Here is a 24,924-nt window from a genome sequence, read left to right on the forward strand (position 1 = left end):
GGTTAGCCTGGGAGCTGGAGGTGTGGCCGGGGCCTCGGGGAGCCTAGGTCAGCCTCTTCCCATGTCTGGGCTCTGGTTTCTTCCCCAGCAAGACCGAGGCGCTGTACCAGGCCTGGGATATGATGGCCAAGAAGAGCTTATAATCCATTCTTGTTACTGCCTTTCCTCCAGAAGTATGCCTAGAACAGGGCCACCCCAGAGGGACAGCAAGGGTCAATTACTCTGCGGTCCCCGGCCTCACCATTGCCCATGTTTATCCACCTGAAATCGGGCTGGAATGAACATCAAGGCAGCTCTGGAAGGAAAGAGGTCACAGATGGCATTATGCTCTGAGGACGGGTGTGCATGTGGCTGGGGGTGGGCAGTAGAGGAGATCTGTCCCACCCTCTCTGCTCTGGGGAAATTATATTTATATAAGGCACAAGTCTTTTTAGCCCTGGCCTGTAGACCTGCCCCCACCTCAGCAGACCGTCCTCCAGCTCTCTGAGCCTAGGGACAGAAGAGGATTCCAAGAGCTGGGGTCTGGGACACACGTCTTGATCACTGGACTTCCGGGCCAGTTCAGTCAGCAGCTTTGCTTGGGGTCACTACCTTTGTTAGGAGGAAGAAAGGTCCCTCATTGGGCAGGGGTCCAGATTGAATCCTAGGGGAGAGTGGCTGGCCCCCGGCTCTGGGAAGGGGAGGCCCAGAGGAAGGAAGCCGGACGAGGAGGAATGGCTGGCAGGAATGACTTCACCTGAAGCCAAGGACCAGGTTCCTGTTTCTACCCCAACGCTTTCCTCATCTCCGGGCCTGTGGTAGCAGAATCAGGATAGTAGTACCCCTGGCAGGCCCTGGTTAGGACACTCCCCAGGGGCCAAGAGCAAGGAGCGAAAACTGGGCTTCTCACCTCTGGAATAGGGTTCTTTTTGGAGGAGGAGGAAGCAAGGGGTGGCCGCCATTAGCCTCTTCCAGGAATATTGAAAACTGTGGGCCCTCATCCCTCAAAAACACCCACGCACACATTCCATGTCCTGCAGCCTCTCAGAAGACACATGTGCCTCTTCCCATGACCCCAGGGGTGATGCCCCTCAAGTGTCCCTTGTTGACCTAATCGAATCATCTGCAAGTGGTCAGTTAGAATGCAGATTCCAGGGCCCCACCCTGGACCTAAGGAATCAGAACCCTTGGGCTGTGGGTGGGGGAATCTTGGAATGTGCCCCGAGGCTTCCTTTTGGGAGCAAAGCCCTCAAATGCGAGGAGCCCCTAGAGCAGGATCCTGCTTAACAAGCCCCCCAGCTGATTCAGCATTCAGCTCTCCAGGCAGAGCCTTGGGAGGGACAGGGGCCAGCAGCTGGCTCGCCACCCGCGGGCTGCAGTGCTGAGAAGAGGCTGGGCGCCAGGAGTTCTGTGAGCCCCGCAAGGATTTAGTTCATCCCAGGAGGGGCTTAGGGCCTGGTGGCTAAGATCTGTCCATCTATCTAATTTTAGATTTTATTAGCATTGTGGTGTAGACTTGAGCCAAACCACGGAAGGACCTTTAGGCTTCAAAGCAGTGTCTCCGCCCACATTGTCGGTTGCTGGACAGTTTTACCTTGATGGCTTTGTATTTCCTTTACTGAAGTGGCTTGGGTTCTTACTTATAAAGATTTAAAAATCTTTTAAAATAAATATAAATATTTATATAAATTCTATATATTTATATAAACATTTATTTAAATTTATGGGTTTTTTTGAAAGATTTTATTTATTTGAGAAAGAGTGAGTGAGAGAGAAGGAGCAGGGGGAGCAGCAGGCGGAAGGAGAAGCAGGCTCCCCACTGAGCAAGGAGCCTGATGCAGGGGCTCGATCCCAGGACCCCAGATCATGACCTGAGTCAAAGGCAGACACTTAACTGACTAAGCCACCCAGGCGTCCCCTACATTTATTTTTATATAATAAATGTAAATAATAATACATAAATATATAATACATATAAATATAGAAGATATATTTATATGACAAATATAAATTTATATAAATATATATTTATATAATAAACATAAATTTATATAAATATATAGAATTTATTTTTCATACTTGTATTTTTTTAAATAAAAATGACATGCTCATTGCAAAAAAAAAAAAAGAAAGAAAGAAAGAAAAATTCAAACATTACAGAAATGCCTCCCCCACATGGCCAACCTTGGTCCTACTTTTCAGAGATGATTGTTACTGAAAAAAACGGCATTGTCAAAGCAGCAGCCGCAGAACCGGCATTGAGTGCTCACTGCGTATGGGGCAGTGTACTAGGTGCTGTCCGTACATCACCCGTTTAAACCTCATGAGAAGCTGAGGAGGTAGGCATTTCTCTCTTATTAGGGTGGGGGAGGTTTTGTATACACACATACGTATACGTAAATACCAATAATTTGTTTTTGTAAAAATAGGACAATGTCATGCCTACTGTTTGGCAACTTGCTTTTTTCTTTTTTAAAGACTTGATTTATTTATTTGAGAGAGAGAGCACAAGCAGGGCGCGTGGCAGAGGGAGAGGAGGAAGCAGGCTCTCCGCTGAGCAGGGAACTTGATGTGAGACTCAATCCCAGGACCCTGAGATCATGACCGGAGCCGAAGGCAGACACTTAACGACTGAGCCTCCCAGGCGCCCAGCAACCTGCTTTTGTCATTCTTACTATACTGTAAACATCTTTCCACGACTCCACATGTAGAACATTTAACATCTGCAGAGCACCCCATCCCATGAAGTCCTCATCATTAGGCAATCCCTGAAGAATTTTTTTTTTTTATTACAAACAATGCTACAGTGAACATTACAAAATAATCTTTGTGTTGAGTGAGTACTTCGGTAGGACAGATTTCTAGAAGTAGAAACAGCAGGTGAATATACACCCATCAGATCATTACGTTGTATACCTTGACCTGATGCAACGCCATATGTCAATTACATTTCATAAAACTAGGGAAAAAGAGTCTTCAATCCAGCTTCAAAAAAGAAACAGTAGGTAAGAATTTTTAGACAATCTGGTTAACAGAGCTGTATTTGAAATGTGTCTTCTATCTGCTGAAGGTCTTTTCAAACCTCGGTCCAAACACAAAGCGAGGGTGAGGACATCCGTTTCTCAGGGCTGGTTTTAGATTCTTGGTTCTGCCACTAAACAGCTACGAAACTGGGAACCACAGAGGAAGTCTATTATGATTATCGATACTCTTGGACATACCGTGTTCTATTAGATTCAGGTGTACAACAGAGTGATTCAACAATCCTGTATATTTTGCTCTGCTCACCACCGTTAATGCAGTCACCACACAATGCTGTTGCGGTATCATTGACCCTGTTCCCCACGCTGCGCTTTTCATCCCGAGACTTCCTTATTTTATAACTGGAAGTTTGTCCCTTTTAATCTCCTTTGCCTACTTTCCCTGTCCCCCCTCCCCCTCCTCGCACCACCGCCAGTTTTTTCTCTGTATTTATGAGTCTGTTTCTGTTTCGTTTGTATGAAACATTTGGGACCTTGATGTCTTCCTGCACAAAATGACAACGTGGTAAGATATATTTTCTGAAGCCTCCTTATGCTCTAACATTCCCAGATTTGATTAGTCCTTTCATTCTCTGCCTCTGTTTTCCTGTTTATGAAAAAAGATTTGATGTTTTTGGCCTTGTAGGATCAAAGAATTACTGTATCAATTAGTTAAGACCTTTCAAACTTAGAAATGCGAAGTCGTTGCCTTAATTCCTTGTAGAGAAAACAGCTCTTTGCTCTGTATGACCTAAAACTGCTTCGACTTCTAGAATAGTTACTGGGTCTTTAAGAAAACAAGATAATTACTGAGTCCAAGAGGTGACTCTGCCTCAGCATTTTGGACGGGGGCATGACGAGTAGCAGGAGGTGTTGGGGAGGGCTGATACGGTATCACATCTCTCGGGAAACTCGCCTTCCTGGAATGAGCATTTCCAACCGTGCGTGCCCTAACAAAGAAGGGATTGTGTGGCCCGCGACCTCATAGAACGCACAGTGTGTTTTAGATGAGGGACTTACCCAATCTCTGTGGTGTGTGGGACAAAGTCTGAGATAATAAGGCCTTACATTTCCTCTGTGTTCCATACTCATCACCCTTGGCCCTCTCAACACCCCGATGCAATAGCCAGAGAGGGGAGTTATCCCCGCCATTAAGATGTCGGTGCAGAAAATCAGAGAGCTGTGCTGACACACAGCCGTGAGAGGCAGAGCCCCTGCAGAGCCCAGGGCACGTCCCTTCTCCTCTGCAGTGGGTCCTGGCATGCTACTCTCCACTTCCTTTGCGCTGACCCTTTCTAACGGCTGGACTCCTCCTCAGTGTCTTCCCCGGTCCAGACTGACCCAGTTGAAAAGGCACAACACCTTCGTCTTCTAACGAGCACGTGCAGGCGACAGCATGGAATTTCTCCGAATTTGGGATCCGGCCGATGGTGAGTTTTATTTTCTACAACACAAGTAAGGAGGAAACTAAATGATTATCCTTACGATTGTTCTCAGTCTGTCCTCATTAACACCCTTTGAAGCCGGTTTTGAAGAAAAATCCTGTGATGAACCACAAAATCTGGGCCAGAGGAAGCCAGGATGACTTGTACATTCAGGAGGAGGATGGATTTTTATTCTCTGGCGGCCACCAGCCTGAGCCTTTAGGGTGGATTCCAGAAAGCGCTGATGAGGCCCGATGCACCCAGTTGTACCAAGAAGTAAAAGCCTCTTGAAACTAGAAAATCCAGATGAAACCATACAAAACCAGCCCCGGACAAGATCAGGGGAAGTTGAAGTTTGAAGTATCTCTCCTGTAATCTAGCATCTCTTCTTTTTTTTTTTACACACATCCCTTTCCCCCCTCCTCCTAAAATCTCACATGGCCTCCTCTCGCTGTCCCTACCCCAACCCCAAGCCAACCTCCTTGTCTCTCAACTATAATCCAGCAGGAGGGAAAGTAGATGTGATTGGTCCAAATGCTCTAAAACAATTAGGGCCCTTGGCTGCCCCTCCTTTGGTTCCACACCCCCCTTCTTCCAACATTCTTTTCCCTTCCAGGGACCAGCTATTAGAATTTTCAAAAAGAACTGGACATCCATTTTAACATAAACAATGGTCAGGAATGGGGGGTGGGTGGGAAAGTAGTTTTTGATCTCCCAGATAACCGTGTTGGCAAACACCCCATGTTTCTCCATAGCATCTAACTGTTATCCAATAGAAAGGGGAGGCAGAATCAGCACAGGAGAAATGCTGTTGTCCCCTCCCATGCAGGAGACTCGGCAGTCTAGAAAGGCGGTCTTGACACACTGCAGTCAGCAGTGCCCAGGGGGAGGTCCTGGATTTGCTCCCAGGCAAAAATCCTTATTCTGGCTTCAGAGCTGATGCCTGGATCTTTGGGTCAGAATATTGTTTGGTAAGTTTCAGAAGATTTTATCGAACACTTGGCCCGGGTGGGTTTCTGGCAGAGGAAATATACTATAGTCATGTGATTGTTGGACTGAGCACCCGAAATCTACTTCTTTTCCAAACTCCTACCCGGTTTTCAAAACCCAAGCCAGACACGACCTTCTCTGAGATGCCTTTCTGGCCTTGCTCAAATAGATTCACTCCTTTTTTTCTCTTTGCTCCCATGGCCCTCTGTTCACATCTTACAGCACACACTGTATTGTAATTGGCACATAACGTGCCTATTTGATCCATAATATGTGAGCTCCCTGAGCTTTGGCTGAGGCCATTTATGGAGCTCTAGGACTTAGCCCACGATCCAGCATAAGGAGGTGTTCAATAAACGGTGAATGAGTGACTGAATGAAGAAATGAGTCCTTGCCTTGCCACTAACTGGTTATGTCCCTTAGACAATTCGCTCATCCTTGCCAGCTTTCCCCATTTAGAGAATACAGAAAGCAATTTGTTTAACCAATGAGGTTACTGTGTAATGCAGAAGAGATAAGACCTATGGAATCACAAACCCTCAGAACTCGAAGAAACTGGGAGAGATCTTCTAGCATAGTGGTTTTCAGGAATTATAAGCCAAAGAAATGTTTCTTCTGGGAGGGCTAACAGAGCCAACATAGAAAGCAGATAAATGATAAATGGAGATTATTCTTGTTGAAGTCTTATATACTGTCCCCTTCCTCCCCTCTTCCCAATCCCTGTCTCTTAGGGGCCCAAGAAGCACAGGTTGAAAACCAACTATCCTACTGTAGAGAGACAAAGCTGGAGCCCAGAGAAGAAAGTGATTTTCCCACGGTCATGCGGCATGTTAGAAATAAGCAGAGGCCAGGGAAGGAATTTGCCCCGCTGAGCCGATACCCACTGGCAGAGCCACGGGGAGCCCTTTGTAAACATACATTGTTAATACACACTCACACGTTTTGTTTAATTCTTCCAATAACTCTGTGAGGAAGGTATGGTGAGGCCTATTTCTGAGATAAGGAGTCCGAAGAGTAAAAAAGGTGACCCTGGCCAACGTTCCCCAGCCAATAGTCAGAGAAGCAAATCAGTCAACGGTATGGAGCACCTAGTGTGGGCCAGTCCCATTTGTAAGCCATTGACACATATTATCACAGTTCATTCTCCAACAATGAGTATTAGCCTTACCCCCAATTTTGCAGAAGAGAAAGCTGAGGCACAAATTGGCTAAAGGAGATGGAACACACACCCTGGGCCAATGTGATTCCCTTACAAACTCTTTCCACCCCCTCATGCTGCATTGGAGGTCTTGGACCCTGATGTTCAGCCTCCCACTCCGGGGGCCTCTCCAAATCCCTACCTTATATGAAACAATTTTGAAAAGCTTCTAAAATAACATTTCTGTTATTTGCATGTATTTGCATGTACCGTTCAGACTCTGCCTGAGACCTTGATCTTATTCCTGGCCAGGGCCAGTCAGCAAGACTCACCTCCTTCTGGACAGACCGGCTGAGAAACAAGGAGGCCTCGTCCAGGCCGTGGGGCTTCAGGTCATTCACGGCCAAAAGATGATCTCCGTGGAAAAATAAGCATCCCAGGCGCGGGGGCCCTTGCCACTGAGCCACACTGCAGTGGGACACAGCATTCAACGTAAGTGTGAGACTGTGCTCGCAGGACACAGATGGGGGTTCCCTCCTCACCATCGCCAGCTTTTTCAGCTACGTCACACCACATCTAAAGCAGACCGACTCCATTTTCTGTTAGAATATTCTCTCATCTGTCACTATTATTGGACTCGACCCTTCTTCCAAACCAACTCTAATCATACCATCTCCACACGGTCCTCCCCCATTCCCCTTCCTTTAATGACTCTCCCTGCCCCTGGGCTTCTATTGCACGGTGGGAAGACCCATTTACTGTATAATTAAATAACATGCATTTTATATTTTCTTGTTTATGTGGCTATCTTTTTCACCAGGCTACGAGACCCCAGAAGTATGGCACGACTTTCAAAAAAAAAAATTTTAGAGCCACATAACTCCAAGTAAACAGAAGATGTTAAATAAGTACTTATCGAAAGTGAGCACATGATGATTACACAATGACTATCTGATGAACAATACATGAATGGAGGAATGAGCAAGCTTAGACACAGAGAAGTCTACAGTTTCAGCCAAGTATTTATTGAAACTCTGAGACTGTAAGAAATTTGGAAAAGTGGAAGATTGTGTTTCCTGCCCTCTTATAGAACTTGTCACCCCTTTACATTAAAGGGCTTTCTTCCCTTGTAAAAATGTAATCATCCACCAAAATTAATCGTGAAGTTTTAAAAAGGATATAGAGTCAAATAAACAGTGCTGATTTTAAGAAAGCTCTCTTTTTTGTGTCTGTCCCTGACCAGTAGGTGTCTGGGAGTCTTTGACCTTGGTCCAACTTTTTCTTTTAGATCTTAGATTCTTGTTGACTTCACGAACTTCATTCATTTATCCAATAACTCATTGCTCATTGATTGGGAATGATTTTCTTGGAACATACCTATTCCCTCCTGCTTTTCCTTACCTTCAAAGTATCAGAAACTTGCTGCTTACTGGACTTTTGGGTCCTCCTATCCACAACCCACCTTCCGGCTGATGCTCCAACAGCAACACCCTTATTTCTGCCTCAACCAAAGAACTTTGGTGATGACAGCAACACCACCATCCAAGCTCTCTGTTTTGCCACATACAGAGTTTCAAGATATCATTGTTGTCTCTCCATCTTCCAACCCAATTTATAATCAAGAACTCCAACCTACCATATCCGTCCTGCAGCTTCTATGAGAGTGAGATAATTGATGATGTCGTAAGGAGAAAGGAACACATTTAGTTTCTCCACTTGGCCTTCATCATGGATGTTGCTAGGAGATAAAATGTTTGTAAAAGTCACATCAGGCAACTGTCTCTGGCTCTGAACTGGACTTCCTGAGTAGACTTTGGCCTCCTACATCTAAGATGGTATTTTCCAGTGAAGGATTGTCCCCCAGATTTGGAGAATATGAATTTAAGTTACCCATTAATGCCTTCCCCAGCCCTCTTGGAATGCAATAGTAGATTTCAGACGCTGGAGTAAAAAATGGGCCAAGTTGGTTATATATCACACCCATCTGCTCATTTCTCCACTGGAAATGATTCCATAGATGACAATGGAAAGAGTGAAAATGGAGAACAATCTCATCAAATGCTCTTGGCATCACGTAAAACCCAAACATCTCCCTCCTATTCTATAACCAAACGCCATACAACTTGTGTGCCCATAATTTTAACTGTAGACGTTGGGGGACATGCTACTGAGTTCAGCGTGATCCAAAGTTTGAGGACCTGAAAGACTAGCCAAGGGAGAATTTTTAGAACTATTTGAAAATGCTACCCACAGCCCAGGGGACCGCTTTGCTTCCAGCTCTGTTACTGTCCTTGGCCACCACATCAGTGAAAAGGGGAAGCTGGTCAAAATGTTGGCTGACTTGGAGATTTTTAGGAACTACTTTAAAATTTGAATTCTGGGTAAAAAAGGAAGGCTGCCTTGCTCTAAGGGCCCATAAAGTTTTAGAAATTAGAACTTTACTTGATTAGTATGGATAATTGCACAACAGTAAGCGAGGCCGACCGCTTTTTGTCACTCGTGGTTTGTGCTTCCATACTGGCAGGTGGGAGACAAGAGGCACTTCGTGAGCCTTGTTCTTGCAAGCGAAGCTCCCCATTCTGGATCTCTGGAAGGGCCTGGGATTCCTCTTTGCTATCAGCAGTCTTGTGGGATGTCTCTCTGAAAAAACTACGGTATAAGAAATTAATACAATCTCCTTTTTCAACATGTCTATTTACAACTTTCTATGGTGTGTGAATCAGATTTCAGTAGCTAGGAGCCATGCGAAAACTAACAAGGTCTTCAAGTATGCCCGACCCTCAGAATCACAGAATCCAAGCTGACAAACTTTCCTTCTGAAAATGGAAATGGGGTCAAAATAACTCTTTACATTGGGAGGACTTGGAGGACAGAAGGGAGAGTGTGAGACATAAATTCAGAATAGAATATAAGTTCCCCAGGAGACAGAATATGGCCTGAGGTGGTCACTGAAGGGTTTTAGGGGACAGAGAAATCATTCTCACTTCTTCTTGGCTTTTTCCCCCTACTTTTTAAAGATTTTATTTATTTATTTGTTAGAGAGAGAGAGAGAGCATAAGCAGGTGAAGCGGCAGGCAGAGGGGGAAGCAGACTCCCTGCTGAGCAAGGAGCCCGATGTGGGGCTCGATCCCAGGATGCTGGGATCATGACCTGAACCAAAGGCAGCGGCTTAACTGACTGAGCCACCTAGGTGTCCCTCATTTCTTCTTGTTTTGAAATTACAGAATAATGTGGTGAGCTTGGTCTGGTTAATGCTTTTGAATTAATATGTCAACAGTAACTGTTCTATAAAAGTGCATTAGTTAAAAATCAATGTTAAGCACATGGCAATCTTACATACCAGGATTTCATTGACATGTAATGATCCTCAGTTCCCTCGGAGAACTGGTCTGGACTGCTGGCTGCAGCAGATTCACCAGAATCATTGGAAGCAACAAAAGTATCCAACTACAGACAAGAGGAACAGACGTAAGAATGCAAGTCTACCGATAGCCAGGTACCCCTTTACCTCCCCCATGATGGCTCTGGGCCCTGAAACAGTAAGTACGTCCCCCACTGGGTGAACAGTGGTGCTCATTCTAGGACACTGAACCAGTAAAGTCTGCTTTCTCCTCCTGGATTCCCCCGTGCTCTCAATATGCTGTTTTATTGGACTAACTAGGTATTTATTTTTCTGTTTCATCACTAGGCACTTAATGATATGAACTCTTTTTCCCAGCCGGTGCTGCTGCAGAGTCATGTCACCTGGCTGGGTCAGACTCCCACGCAACACAGAGCCGGCCTCAGGCTACCCTGCTCGCAGGCTAGCCAAGGGGCTGCAAGGGGCTGCAAATGTCCTAGAAAATACTGCCCCCCAGGAGGCTCTCCTCTAGCCCCTCACGACGAAGTCATTTGGGGGAATGGTTGCTCAAAAACCCAGAGGGCTTTTAGCCGCCTGCCTAACAGATTAATCATGAACCTGTAATTGGAAAATTTCATTCCAGTCAAGCCAGTCTTCCTGCTGCTCCCCTAGGAATGGTGGTTTTCCAGAGCCAGCTTTCATGCCCCTTGCTTTTCCTGGAGTGCCCTGTGCCCTCTGGCCTGACGAAGCTGTGTTCAGGCCTTGCGAGGTCCCACAGTCCCCTCTGACCACCCCGGCCTTCGCCCATCTCCTCCTTCTCTGAACTTCTACTGCACGGTTTGGTACTTAATTTGGTGGGGAGTCTTTTTTTCAAAGGCCTCTTAGCTTCGTTTTCTTGGCTTTACTAGCTTAGTTTTACCTGGCCTTCTGTCTGGAAATCACCTCCCCTGCCTTCCTTCCCTCATGTACTCCATGCATTTTATAAGCATCTCTCAACAGCACGGAGCCCTTTCTGCCTGGTATCGTGGCTGGCTCCTGTTCAAGTGTCAACACGGCGAGCCATCACCTTGCCTGACTCATTGCTCTGTTCCACCGAACCCAGCCTAGTATCTCAGGAACAGCGCGCAGCCGGGGCCCCGCAAATATCTGTGCAAGGAACGAAGGATTCATGGATGGAAGGGGTTACCTCTAAAAGAATACTTCGAGGACTAATATAATGACTCTCTTCTTCTGTATCTTCAGTAGTCTCTGACAAGAAATCATGTGGTAAATGAGCTTGTCTGAGTCTTGGAGAATTTTTTTCCATTAAATACTGAATAAAGAGATGAAGACAGAATTAATTCTTTCCTTCCTTCCTTCCTTCCTTCCTTCCTTCCTTCCTTCCTTCTTTCTCCCCTCCCTCCCTCCCGTTCTTTCCTTCTTTCTTTCTTTCTTTCTTTCTTTCTTTCTTTCTTTCTTTCTTTTCTTTTTGCAAGGGACAGAATTAAACCATATGCTCTCTGGAAAAGCCATAATAGATTAACTGGGTTGAGAAGATCAGAGGATCTTCCAAGGTTACATGAAGAAACCCACACAACTTGAACTTGCCTCTTGTGTCTGGGTCACCTTGACGATGTAAAAATATAAGCCCATCTTTCAGGCTTTTCTCTACCTTTGGGGTCTGTAACTCAGAACAAGTGGTTCTCTCTGGCAGGGGCAGGGGGTAGTATTTTAAGGCACTAAGGCCTGCCACAGAGGCCCCCACCCCCACCTACTAGTTTTCACCCCATGCCATCTGAGAAGGTAATTAGCCCACGGTCAAGGCACCACACCTTTCCTCTTCCTGCTCAAAATTCCTCTTTTGTGTTCTGCTCATATACTTCTATTGTTTCCATAGCAATGCAATTTGCTAATGTTGATCATGTGACAGTATGAATTATAGTCTTCAAGGTAATGTAGGTTCAACCAATTACCGCCTTCCCTCCCCAGCAGATACAAGATACTCTACTAAAGTAGCTGCTTTGCATGGCAGGAGAATTGTTATAAGCACAACTTCATTCTTCTAAGAACAATGCCCGAGAGCAGCGGGTTTTGAAAAGATCTTGATCTTGAATGTGTTCTAAGAAGTCCTTGAAGGAAAGTGATTTTAAAAACATAATCCTTTCAGCTGTGTCCATTTCTCCAGTGCCAAGATCATGAAGCCAGACCAGGCTGAGCTGGGGATGAAGAAGGGTTCCCACTTAACTTTAACAACAACGAACCCCAACGAGGCAGATGGTACTCTTAACTGGAGCTGACTGAAAAATCACTGAATTGGAATACAGCGTGTGAAAAGGCAAGATGACTGGTAACGTTATCTTTAGGGAGAAGGGGCACCGTGAGTGAAACACAAGAGGTGTTTACTGAAAAGAGTTATCTTTTGCAACCCATTTCCTGCAAATACCAAATGAGGTGTTTGGCCTGGTGAATTTGATCTGCTATTGAAAGCTTTTAAAATGGTTGGAGAGCTCCCAACTAGATAAAACAGGAGGTTATGCCATATTACGATGTGCTCGGTACCCAGGGAGAAGGGAAAGTCAATGGTTACATCTCTAAAGCACAAAACGGTATCCATGGCAGAAGAAAAAGCAAACAAACAACCAACGACTCAGCCCACTTATCCCAACTTGGGAAGATTGCAAATCTGAGAGAGCCAGAGAGTATAATCACAAAGCACTTTCAAGGGCCAGATGTATTTTTTTCCTCAAGTGGATTTCATTAGGAAGATGAAGTCACACACACTCACACACACACACACACACACACACACACAAAGGGAGCAAGATTGATCTGGGTAAATGAAGGAAATTAGTAAGAACCTTGATTTTATCTCAGAACTATAGATGGTATGGCAGAAAACCAAGTGGTGTTTCGGGAATGTTTTTACGGAGGTACTCTGTGGCCCTCTGTGTGAAAGGGAGGAAAAGGTTGGCAGCCAGGCTTTTGGTTGGGTGGAGGGGTCTCTACCCCACATACCAGATGCAGGGTGAGGAGCACCCAGAATGGATGAACACCTTTCGAGGTAGGCAGGGCAAGCAGTAAGGCTCATTGTGTATAAGAAACAGACCAAACATAAGATCAACACGAGAGCTAAGAATCATTCTTATGGTGGGTTAGGCTTAGAGGAAGGTTTCAGATACATTGGTAAGACTTTTAAAGCCTCAGCTGACCCCCAGGCAAGGCGTCCTGAGAGAGAAAGAGAGAGAGACATAAGTCTGATTACCATGTCTGGAAGACTGTTTCTTGGTGTGGTGCAGCTGACAGTCTCTGATGGGCTGGAAAGACCAAGGACAGGGCTGGGGTCTGAAGAGGGCCTTTTACCACCCAGTGAGAATTTCTCCTGCTTATGGAAAAGCAATATTGCAATCAGGGCACGGTCAATCTCTTACCTGGAACTAAACAACAGCTTCGTAGCTGGGCTTCCTGCTTCCAGTCTTCTACCACGAACATTTTTACCCCCAGCCAGCCTTCTCTCACTAAGACACGACGTAATCATGCCTCTCTGCTGTTTCAAACCCGTGAGGACTCTCAGCCTGACCTTCAGATGCCCTGAGTTTCCCTCCACCTGCCTTCTCAAGCCTATGCCCCTCTGCACCCCGCCCCGGGGCTCCAATCATTTGAATCTACTCATAGACATGCCTTGTTTTCCCTGCTCCTTGGCCTCTGCTTTCATTGTCAGCATCGAAGAACTTAGAAAACATGTCAAAACAATACCTAGAGACCAAGTTTCATTTATAAAGGTCTGCCCTAAGAAAGGACTTGGGTAAATTAGCGAAGGTTCTTGGGAAGTAAATGAAAAACTTAAAGCAACGAACCTTTACATGAGAGAGAGATTACATTGAAAACGCAAGAGATAGGAGAAGCGTTTTTATAGGAACCACCTTCAAAAGGAAGCCATTAGGCACCTTGCATAACAACGATGGAGATGACTCCAGTTTCGGCTACTCTTAAAAAAATGCCATAGTCACCTTTCACTCCTCTGACCCCAGTCACGAAGATTTGAAGCATCTGTATTTTGGGTCTCTTGCAAAACACAAAAGTATTTTTTTCCTACTGTTAAGCATAAAAATAACAAGGATATACCTGCTTTCGCTTATTTATTCCTCCTATTAGTGCCAGTTGCTAAGGAGGAAAAGAATAGCTACCATTGTTTCCTCGTGAAAGAGGCGATGCTCACGTGCCCTGTTACTTTATTAGTGCTGTCGAGTCACCTGGGGGTTGCGGCGTGCAGCCTCTCCACCATGGCAGAATGATGACACGAAGGAGACCCAGTCTTTAATCTTCTCCCTGTTGATAGGAAGAAACTCACAGCTGGCGTGTGCTCCTTTTGAACCAGAGAAGGGTTCTTTTATTAAGGTTGGAACAGGCAGTGGAAGCAGGTACCAGGGAAATAAAGATTTTTTTCTGCAGTAGCTTCAATGACCCGTGGGCTCCTCACCACCCCCACACTTGCACCCTAGAATTAATCTTCACGCCACCTCTGTGAGGAGCACTTGGGGAAATGGGAAGAACACTGGAAAATAACAGTAATAATCATAGGGTTTGGAGCTCTCGGCTTTGACACGGATTCCTTTTGTGTTCTTAAGTGAGCCCCTTAACCTGTCAGCACCACTTTTGTGCAGCTATCCAGGTATGCTTCCCTTTGGGGAGGGCATGTATTTATGAAGAATGCGTTTGAATGAATTTATAGAAATCGCGTCTTCTTTTCTATTGACTTTTTGTAACAATGTAAAAAGAAAGCTTTTGGCCTCGGGCTTCATCTGCAACAGATCAAGGCTCCTCATACTTTGGCGTTAGCATTCGCTGCCTCCTCTCACAGCTTCCTCCCTCAACCTTGGCCTCTGCCAAACAGATAATCATCTCTAAAGGATCTATTAGGCACCTCAGCCAGCACCAGGAGTCCCTCTTAAAAACTGAAGACCCCTTCAGGGATGAGCATTGCCCCTCCCTAATATGGGTAGTTTGTGCAGATGTTTGTGAATTGGTTATTTTTTTTTAAGATTTATTTATTTATTTAAGAGAGGATGAGGGAGAGAGCAGGGGGAGGCACAGAGGGAGAGGGAGACAAGCAGACTCCCTGCTGAGCAGGGAGCTCATTCCCACAACCCATGAGATCATGACCTGAGCCGAAATCAAGAGTCGGGCGCTGAGCCAACTGAGCCACCCAGGCGCCCCTGTGTATTGGGTCCTTTTATGTGAAATGCATCTGGGGGGATGGTGATAAGGTTGTGGGTTGAATTGTGTCCCCTCAAAATTTGGATATTGAAGTCCCAATCCCCAGTATCTCAGGATGTGACCTTTTTTGGAAATTGGGTTGGGTTATTGTTGATGTAATTAGTTCAGATGACGTCATACTGGCCTCCCAATCCAATAAAACAAGTGCCCTTATAAAAAGTTTGGGGGGCACCTGGGTGGCACAGTCGTTAAGCGTCTGCCTTTAGCTCAGGGCATGATCCTGGTGTTCTGGGATCGAGCCCCACATCAGGCTCCTCCGCTATGAGCCTGCTTCTTCCTCTCCCACTCCCCCTGCTGTGTTCCCTCTCTCACTGGCTGTCTCTCTGTCAAATAAATAAATAAAATCTTTAAAAAAAAAAGTTTGGATGCAGAGACATGTACCCAGGGAGAATGCTGTGTGAACCTTGTAGTCCTACCACCACAAGCCCAGCAACTACCAGAAGTTAGGAGAGAGACATGGAACAGACCTTCCCTAGGACTTCAAAGGGAGTATGGCCCTGGGACACCCTGATTTCAGATGTCTGGCTTCCAGAACAGTGAGACAACACATCTCTGCTGTTCTAAGACACCAGTTTGCGGTACTTCAGTATGACCACCCTAGGAAGCAAATACGGGACTTTTCAAAATGTTTTCAAAAATAAGGAAGACTATCCAGATGGTCTTGAAGAGTGTGGCCATGGGCTGCTCTTCAAAGTATGTTGTTTATTGGTTTAAGGCATTTTATTTGTGTGTGTGTCTATTTTTTATTGTACAGACAGGAAACATTCTGTGCTATCTTACGACTTACCTATCCTGGCTGATGAGGAAGTATTCCCTGTTAGTGGTTCGGATGGACATCACCTCATCAGGGCGACATTTAAACATCTTATGTATGGACTGCATTTTTTCATGGCCACTTATGCCAACTTCCACACTGGAATTTCTGTCAGATACAGACACAAAGTATTAAACAGATTCAAACATGAAGACTAGCATTTTACATTAGGATTCAAGTGGAATAAAATTTGGATCTGCTTGATCAATGTTTTGGAAACTGTCCGATAATTTTAGAAAATAAGTTAAGATCTGGTTCATCACTGATTGAAAATACTTTGCTCAGCCTCAAACTTAATTCAAAAATTCTTTTTTTCAGTTGGAGTCTTTGTTCTACAAAGTATAGTGTTTTCTAATTTTTGTTTTGTACGTAATTTCCGAAAGAGAAGACAAAAAAAGCCAATCTAAATACTTTCTAAAAATCCATCTTGGTTTAATGAAATGATGATTGTATCTGCCCTCATCCATAAATTAAGTGAATCAAAATCTTTTGTTACTAGGTGCTTATTAATAATTCATGAACTATAGTATACAATACAAAATAAGTATTTAGCTATGTTTTACCCAAAAACATTCCTCATTTTAGCTTCTTTTCAGCAACAAATATTGTTGAGCGTGAAGCCTTTGGTTCTTTCCGTCAATGATTTAAATTTTGATTTGCATGCACCTTGTTAGTATTTGCTGTTATAAACAGTTTTCCCGATTGGATACACACCGGTCAATTTCAATGGACCCTCGGCGATGTTGGTCTTTGTAATAGGAAAGACGAAGTCTCCTTTCCCCACTCTTTGAAAGAATGAAAAACCGCTTTTTCCAAGAAGACTGAAAAATGAGAACATTTTGCATCCTAGTTAAATCTCAGAGGAAGAGAAAGGATTTTAAAAATGCTCATAAGCCTGGTGGGAGGCCTGTTAAATCATGGTGAATACTTACAGCGGAGAAGAAAAGCTGAGGAGGTGGTGATTTAATAAAGTAATCTTGTTTGCAGACTTCATTTTCATAATAAAATGTAAATTGTTTGCCTAATAAAAGAAAGTGAACAGACTCCGTTTGTTCCCTGCAAATTTTGGAAAAGAACTGCTTCAATTGGAAAACACTATTTACCTCTGGAAAGGTCTTCAAATTATTCAGTTACGGCAAAGAACATCTATAATAGGCCAGGAAAACAAAGAAGCCAAAGGACAAGGAGTGTTCTTATTCGTCCACAATCAGGCCCTTCCTTCAGACGACACATGGAAGTTCCTTAATGTTTAGCATCTGGGGGCACGTTGCTGGCTTTTCTAGATGTGAGCAAAGGTTTGTCTCTGTTCTTGTTGAAGAACCAGCCGGAGGAGCAGGATAATTCTGCCTTGACTTGGCTTAGCAAACAAAAGAAAAAACCACCTGCTATTGAAAATGAGGTGGCAGAGTGATTAAATCACAAGGTTTCCAAAATGTGAACCGTATCTCAGTAAGTATTGAAATTATAGGGTTTTTTTTCTGTAGTTTCAAAAATGTCTTCAAGAAATCTGCACTACGTTCATTATTTAGAAAAATGCAATGCTGTTAAAATAAAATTTATTAAAAAAAAAAAAAAAAGCTTGGTTTTGCCTTCACATCCAGGCTGTGGTTCTAGTTCGTCCATGGTTTTATGAAAGACAGCCTTTACTAAAGAGTTAGAGCTTTTTTATTAAGTGGAAACGGAATGAGGATTAGGGAGCACAGCTGATGGAGACATGATGCTACAGTCTATCTAGTAATTTTTTTAACCTTTTTTAAGAATATTTTTTGATTTTATTTATTTATTAGAGAGAGAGAGAGAGAGCACGAGTAGGGGCAGCAGGCAGAGGGAGAAGCGGACTCCCCGCTGAGCAGGGAGCCTGATGCGGGGCTCAATCCCAGGATCCTGGGATCATGACTGAGCTGAAGGCAGATGCTTAAACAACTGAGCCACCCAGATGCGCCCCTTTTAAAACATTTTTTTAAAGAAGTTTATTTATTTAAGTAATCTCTACATCCAACACAAACTCATGATCCTGGGATTAAGAGTCACATGCTCGTCCAGCTGAGCCAGCCAGGTGCCCCTAGAATCTAGTAGTTAGGCAGCTGTCCTCACCTTGCCTCCTTCTCCCTCTGCAGCAACTATGCCTGCTCCCCACCCCTCATGCCTTCACACACACACACACACACACACACACACACACACACACACACTGGAAAAGTAAAACAGAAGGAAACAATATTGCAATTAGCTCCTCTTTAAAATCGTCACGTGGCCTTGGACAAAACTCACAGATGTAGTTACTGAACAGTATTTATAGAGCACGTTGGATCACTAAGTCTCCCTGTTTCCTCTTCTGTAAAATGGAGGCAATAGCACTGACCTTACAGATTTGTGGTGAGGACTGAAGGAGTTAATGCATGGAAACCTCTCAGGACTGGGCCTGGCACACAGTAGGGCTCACTGAAGAGTAATTATTATTAATAACAGAGGAAACTTTAGCCTTTATCATTTGTAGAATAAACCAGTCTCTCATCTGCCTATAACTTAGGTGCTCTCACTCAATTTAGAGTGTTCAACAGATGCCGATATTTTATGAAAATTTCGTCTTAAAAATCTCTGATAACATCGTATACAATGAGCAGAATCTTTTTTTAAGGGGCGGAGGGGCAGAGGGAGAAGGAGAGAGAATCTCAAGCAGGGTCCACGCCCATCATGGAGCCAGACACGGGACTCAATCTCATGACGCTGAGATCATGGCCAGAGCTGAAATCAAGAGTCAGATGCTCAGACTGAGCCACCCAGGCACCCCTACAAGCAGCAGAATCTTAAAGTAAAGTAAATATCTGCGAAAACGTTGCCCAGTTTAGGCATTCCCAGGGGGTCCCCAGTATTCACACTGATTACTAGCTCCAGGGCACGAAAACTCTGACGGTGTTTGTTGACCACGGCAATGGCACTGTTTTCCCCAGAACTGAGGCTGAGAAATCACCATAACTCAGCCTTATGGCCAGTGAGTGATTACATCATGCCTATTTTCACTTCCCGAATACTTCTGGGATCTATCCCTATTTCTCTGTTTCTACCCGCACTGCCTTCAAGACCTTCAAGCGTTTCAGTATGTTTCAATTCATGTGAATTTGAGGCCTCTATATGTTTTTCACTGTACTGTTTCAGTAGTTGTCCAGTTTGACCCCCTAACTCCAGTCTTGACATTTTCAAATCCATCCTTGACCTATCCCTGAGACTAAACGCCAACTCTGACTGATCTAGCACTTTGGGCAAAGACAGAATAACAGGGATGGGTTTAGCAGACAGAATATATAAAATAGTGGTTTTCAAGACAGTGAGCATGGGCGGTTAAAGTCACTGATCCCTAAGAGACAGGAAACAATCAAGGTAGGCCCTACAATTCCCTTGAGAGAGATTCCAGGCTATAGCACAAGAAAGGGGAACTGAGGTGGAACCAGGTGGATGCCTGGGTTGAGGAGACAAAGCTAAGAGTTCAGGGAGATCGAGGCACTAGGGTTCACAGGACAGAGTGCCGGAGAGGAGAGGGCTGCACACAGGAAGACCACAGAAACATGCATCAAGTTCTTCTTAAGTACTCAAGATTATTAATCAGTATATGGGCGTGAGGAAACTGCCCAAGGCCAGAGAATTTAAAGAAAATTATAAACCCAGAGATCCAAGCAGGTCAGGAACCCAAACACAAGGTACATGAAGAAAACTACACTAAGGCACATCGTAATCAAATTGCTCAAAACCAGTGATAAAAGAGAAAAAACCTTAAAATCAGCGGGGGTGGGGTAGGGTGGGGGTGGAATATATATGCAGAAGGGAAAAAAACAAACAAACTGTAAGTAAGATATTAGATTTCTCATCAGAAACAATGCAAGCAAAAAACCAGTGGTGCAACATATTTAAAGTACCGAAAGAAAAACACTGTCATTCTAGAATTCTAAATGCAGCAAAAGGGGTGTCTGGGTGGCTCAGTTGTTAAACGTCTGCCTTCGGCTCATGGCGTGATCCCAGGGTCCTGGGATCGAGCCCCGCATCAGGCTCCCTGCTCCGCTGGGAGCCTGCTTCTTCCTCTCCCACTCCCCCTGCTTGTGTTCCCTCTCTCGCTGGCTGTCTCTCTCCCTGTCAAATAAATAAATACAATCTTTAAAAATAAATAAATAAATGCAGCAAAAATATCTTTCAAAAAGAAAGGCAGTTTCAAAACATTTTTCAGACACACAAAAGCTAAAGGAATTCAGCAACAGGAGGCGTGCGTTACAAGAAACATTAAAGGAAGTCCTCTGGGTGGAAAAAAATGATACCAAGTGGAAACCTGAAATTTTTTAATAATGATTGCTTTTTATTTTATTTTATTTTTTTAAGATTTTATTTATTTATTTGAGAAAGAGAGAGAGATAACGAGAGAGAGCACGAGCAGTGGGTGGGGAGAGGGAGAAGCAGACTCCCCACCGAGCAGGGAGCCTGATGTGGGGCTGGATCCCAGGACCCCAGGATCATGACCCAAGCTGAAGGCAGATGCTTAACTGACTGAGCCACCCAGGCGCCCCTGAAAATCCGAATTTACATAAATGAATGAACAACACTGAATGGTAACTCCAAAGGAAAATATTTGAATCATTTTCTTATTATTTAAAACATACATATGCAACTAATGAATCGTTGAACACTACATCAAAAACTAATGAGGGACTATACGTTGGCTAATTGAACATAATAATAAAAAAATAGAGCAAAATAAATACATCAAAATTTTAAAAATAAATAAATAAAAAGAATAATAAAGTAATAAAGCAAATATCCTACCTACTACACAATTTATTAAATAAAACATTCCATTGCCTTTAAAAAAATTTTTTAATTCAATTGGTTGTTCAAACAATAATACTGACAATATGTTGTGCAGATAATAGCATATGTGTAAGAAAAATGCAGTTTCAATAAATAAAATGCATGAAAGCCAGGAGGGGAAAATGGAAGTATACTTTTGCAAAATTCTTATATAATATGTGAATTGGTATAATATCACTTGTAATAAGATAGACTGTGATATGTTAAAGATATACACTATCAGTCCTAAAGCAACCACTAAAAATAACGAGACAAACAGTTACAATTCATAAGCCAGGAAAGGAGATAGAAAGTATCATAAAAGTACTCAATTAATTCAAAAAAGGATGAAAAAGAGGGAAAAGGTGAACAAAGAAAAAATGAGACAAATAGAAAACAACATTATGATAGACTCAAACCTGATCATATCACTAATCACTGTAAGTCTAAATTGTCTAGACAATTCAATTAAAAGAGATTAGTCAGATTGGATAAAAAAGCAAGACCCAACTGTGTGGTACTTATAAGAAATACATTTTAAATATAAAGACAGAAATAGGTTATAAAGGTCAGAAAAAGAACATACTATGCCAACAGCAGTCTAAAGAAAGCTGAGTTGGCTATATTAACATCAGATTTCAAAGCAAAAAAAAAATATTACCAGGGATAAAGGTCTTTTTATAATGATAAAGGGGTCAATTAATCAAGAGGACCTAACAGTCCTACACATCTATGTACCTAATAACAGAGCTTCAACCTACATGAAGCAGAAACTGATAGAACTGCATGGAGACGTAGAGAAATGCACAGTTAGAGTCAGAGATTTCACGACCCTTCTCTCCATAACTGGTAGAAAAAACAGGCAGAAAATCATAAAGATAGAGCGGACTTGAACAGCACTGTCAACAGACTTGACCTGACTGATATTTATAGAGCACTCGGCACAGCAGCATGAGCACCCTTCTCCACGGCACAGGCAACATGCACCAAGACAGGTCATATTCTGGGCCACAAAACCAGTCTCAATACATTCGAAAGGATCCAAGGTGTACAAAGTATATTTTCAGAGCATAATGGAATCGAATTGGAAATCAATAACAGAAAACTTTTGGGAGTGATGCATGTGTTCATTATCTTGATTGTGGTGATAGTTTCCCAGGCACACACGTGTCAAAACTTACCACGTAGTACACTTGAAATACGTGCAGTTTATTGTATGTCATTTTCACCACACAAAGCTGTTTCAAAAAATATGACCAGCCTAAAATGCAAACCTAATGACCCCTTTCTCTTGCTCAAAAGGCTTCAAGGATTCCTGGTCGTATGAGGTCAAGGTCTGGCACAGTAGAGTGCCACGGCCTCATCCGGTACTCTCCCTTGTCCTACTTTATACACGCATTGTCCTTTGACGTATCCTGCCTCTAACCCACGCATTGTTTTTGCTCATGCCATCCCCCTCTGCTGAGACGTGCTCTTTTCCAATCTCTTTTAAGATCCTATACATCTTTTAGGGTCCGGCTTAAATGCCTTCTCATCAGACGTCTCTGGATTCCCATAACCACTTGCATGCTCTCCCTTAGATCCCCATAACATTTCGCACTTATTTCATGATTCCTATCATACCCTGATTATTTGTGCTTCTCTTTTCTTTTCAATACAGCTGCTCGCATGTGTTTAACTTCCCCCCAAAATTTATAAACTCACTGAGAGCAATGACTCTATAACTTAATCTGTATATTCTCTGTAATATGAAGCACAGTGACTTTACTAATAACAGGTGCTTTGAATAGATACTCAAAACTATTCATTTTTAAATTAAATTGGATAAATTCCTTTCTAAATTATGTCATCCTACACTCAGCTTTCTTAAGTACCCACCTTCTAGGAACTACATCAACATGAACAAGGACCTTTGAATAATATACCTTGAGCTACCTCTTTAATAACAATTAAGGCCGTTTCTCCAAGTGAGAATTTCCTACTAAGTTACAAAATAGTCTTCAGTCTTTTCTGGGCTATCGTTTGTCTTAGTACCATCTCCAAGCAACAGATGGAACATTTGGTTAATGAAAATCAGAAAATGTCAAATTTCTAGATAGGTGAGCTCTTACAAAATAATTAACTGAACCCCACAGCCCCTGCCACACTCTCCATACCAGGAACCGTTGTCCCAGAATGCCACCCACTGGCCTCACTAAAACTGTCTTCCATATCCTGGTTAGCTTAGCGAGAATTGTTCGTCATTTTCAATAAAGGTTTTTACTTCAGAGAGTACATCCCCAGGTACCTGGACTCTTCTGAGGTTTGGGTTCCATTCTGGTTGTCTTTTCTCATCTGTCAAAAGGAAGAGTTAAAAGCCAGTTAGTCCTCAAACAGCAAAAGGAAGAGTTAAAAGCCAGTTAGTCCTCAAACAGCAGTGTGCTTCACTGATTAGCAATTCCATCATGGGGCATCAGGATGGTGCCCCCCAGTGTTATCAGCCTCCTGCTTTCCATTCTGTCCCCAAGACTGATAGTCGCCACAGTAACAAGGACACATCCAAGCAACTTGTGTTCACCAGGTGGCAGTTCTGCGGAGGCATGACGGAAGGAGCCGTGTTCTCTGGACTTTCTCGGCTCCTGCTCCATTAGGGACTCTGACAACAAAGCCCCTGCGGGAAACAGCACCAAGGAGGAGAGACAAGAACAGGGCAGAGGGCAGGAGGCTACGGACGCAATGCAGCTGAGAAAGCATGTCTAGCCAAGAGGAAGCATAAGATAAGCCCTTCTCCATGCCAGGAACTTGCTTTCTGCAGAGGGAAACTGACAAGCAAGGACCAGGGCATATCCCTGTTCTTCAGCTGCCTTGGGTGCCGGCCTGGCTCTGGACTCCGAGAGGGGGAGCTCTCTCCTGGCAGCTGTGCCGAGGTCCCTTGAACCCCATGGTGATGGGGCCCTGTGAGAAGGGGGATCTCACAGGGCAAAGGGCCTCAGGGCAGGGGAGATCTTTGCAACCAGGGATGTGTTGGTGATCAGAGTAAGACTCTCAAAATAGGGAGAAGCATCAGACAGGGCAGTGCCAGGGCAGTCCCAGGAAAATGGGAGGAGACAAAGGGCCCTTCATACATATTTTGCATGTTATATATAATACATATAATATATCTACATATCTATATCTGTATATAAAATACATATAACACGCAGAATATGTGTCAACCAGCTCTATGTTATGGGTAAGTCGTCTGGTTAATAGTAGGCTGTTTGTGGTTAAGTTTTTGGGGGAGTCGATAGTTATATGTGGATTTTCAACTGTGTGGGGGGTCATCAACCCTAATCCCTATGTTGTTCCAGATTCAACTGTATATGTATATAAATACTGGATTTCCTACATAACATGTATTTCATATTACATATATGAATTTCATATTACATATATGAAATCCAGTATATGTATACATATGTGAAACCCATTATATATGAGACCTATTATATAAATTTTGCTTATATCACATAAGCAAAATACATATGTTTATGTGATATAAGCAAAATTATACCTTATATATGAAATCTCATTCAATTTCATATATATTTTTATTTATAAAACATATAGATTTCACATATAGTTTTACATATAATTCTGTAAAACGACACCACTTTTACAATGGTATAATACTCATTTTACAAATGAGGAAACTGTTTTCAGAGATACTAAGCCATTTGCCTTTGACCACAGAACCAAACAAGAAGCAGAGCAAGAATTCTAACCTGACAGTTGTCTGAACCACTCTACTTTTTCCTCCTATTTAAGACAGAAGAATTAAACCTTTTCAGAGTTCTGCTTGCATTTCTTGTCATTGCCCGCAAACAAAAAAGCCATTCAGATTTATCTCTTTGATCACATTCAGGGGCACCTACCAGGGACCATTGCCTACAACCTGCTCATTTTAATGTCATTTGGAATTTGATCAGCATGATACCAAGAGGTCCTATTTCCTTCTGACTTTACAGTTATGAACCAAGAGCTCCAAACAGCAATTTTCCTCAATTAATCTTTCAGATTACCACAGCCTTGAGAACCTAAAACATTCAAACCAAGCAATACTTACTAGAAGCCAAGGGGTTGCTGGTTCAGTTCTCAGCAGAGTGCCCCGTCCCTGG

General features: G+C 43.4%; 1 protein-coding gene and 1 long non-coding RNA gene across 3 annotated transcripts; one reads left to right on the plus strand and one right to left on the minus strand.

Annotated features, from left to right (window-relative positions):
- Positions 1–2,119: 2,119 nt before the first annotated feature.
- LOC103657319 lies at positions 2,120–6,931 on the plus strand. The gene is made up of 3 exons (XR_566803.2): positions 2,120–2,318; positions 4,335–4,429; positions 6,864–6,931. It is a non-coding gene; the product is annotated as an uncharacterized LOC103657319 (long non-coding RNA).
- On the minus strand, positions 2,534–23,258 carry PLEKHS1 (pleckstrin homology domain containing S1). Of its 2 annotated transcripts, XM_040624629.1 has the most exons (13): positions 23,076–23,258; positions 16,891–16,979; positions 16,673–16,779; positions 15,932–16,066; positions 14,121–14,196; positions 13,133–13,249; positions 11,078–11,203; positions 9,892–9,998; positions 8,994–9,200; positions 8,188–8,289; positions 6,884–7,019; positions 4,362–4,443; positions 2,534–3,149 (listed from the first exon to the last, which is right to left on the minus strand). In XM_040624629.1, the coding sequence occupies exons 1-13, from the start codon at positions 23,101–23,103 to the stop codon at positions 3,142–3,144; spliced, it is 1,320 nt and encodes a 439-aa protein (XP_040480563.1). In that variant the 5' UTR covers positions 23,104–23,258; the 3' UTR covers positions 2,534–3,141. The 2 variants fall into 2 exon arrangements, with proteins under 2 accessions (XP_040480563.1, XP_008682999.1); XM_008684777.2 differs by having other exon boundaries at positions 2,540–4,443.
- Positions 23,259–24,924: the final 1,666 nt, after the last annotated feature.

This window comes from Ursus maritimus, unplaced genomic scaffold, assembly GCF_017311325.1.
Source record: "Ursus maritimus isolate PB19 unplaced genomic scaffold, ASM1731132v1 scaffold_7, whole genome shotgun sequence".
NCBI lineage: Eukaryota > Metazoa > Chordata > Mammalia > Carnivora > Ursidae > Ursus > Ursus maritimus.

Excerpts from the sequence above, each read along its gene's own strand:
- PLEKHS1 (XM_008684777.2), bottom strand. The coding sequence starts at position 23,103 with ATGGAACCCAAACCTCAGAAGAGTCCAG. Across the intron at positions 14,197-15,931 it reads TTCCTCATCAGCCAGGATAG|GGAGAAGATTAAAGACTGGG; the intron begins GTAAGTCGTAAG and ends TCCTATCAACAG. Across the intron at positions 11,204-13,132 it reads GAAACAGTCTTCCAGACATG|TATTTAATGGAAAAAAATTC; the intron begins GTAATCAGACTT and ends CTCTTTATTCAG.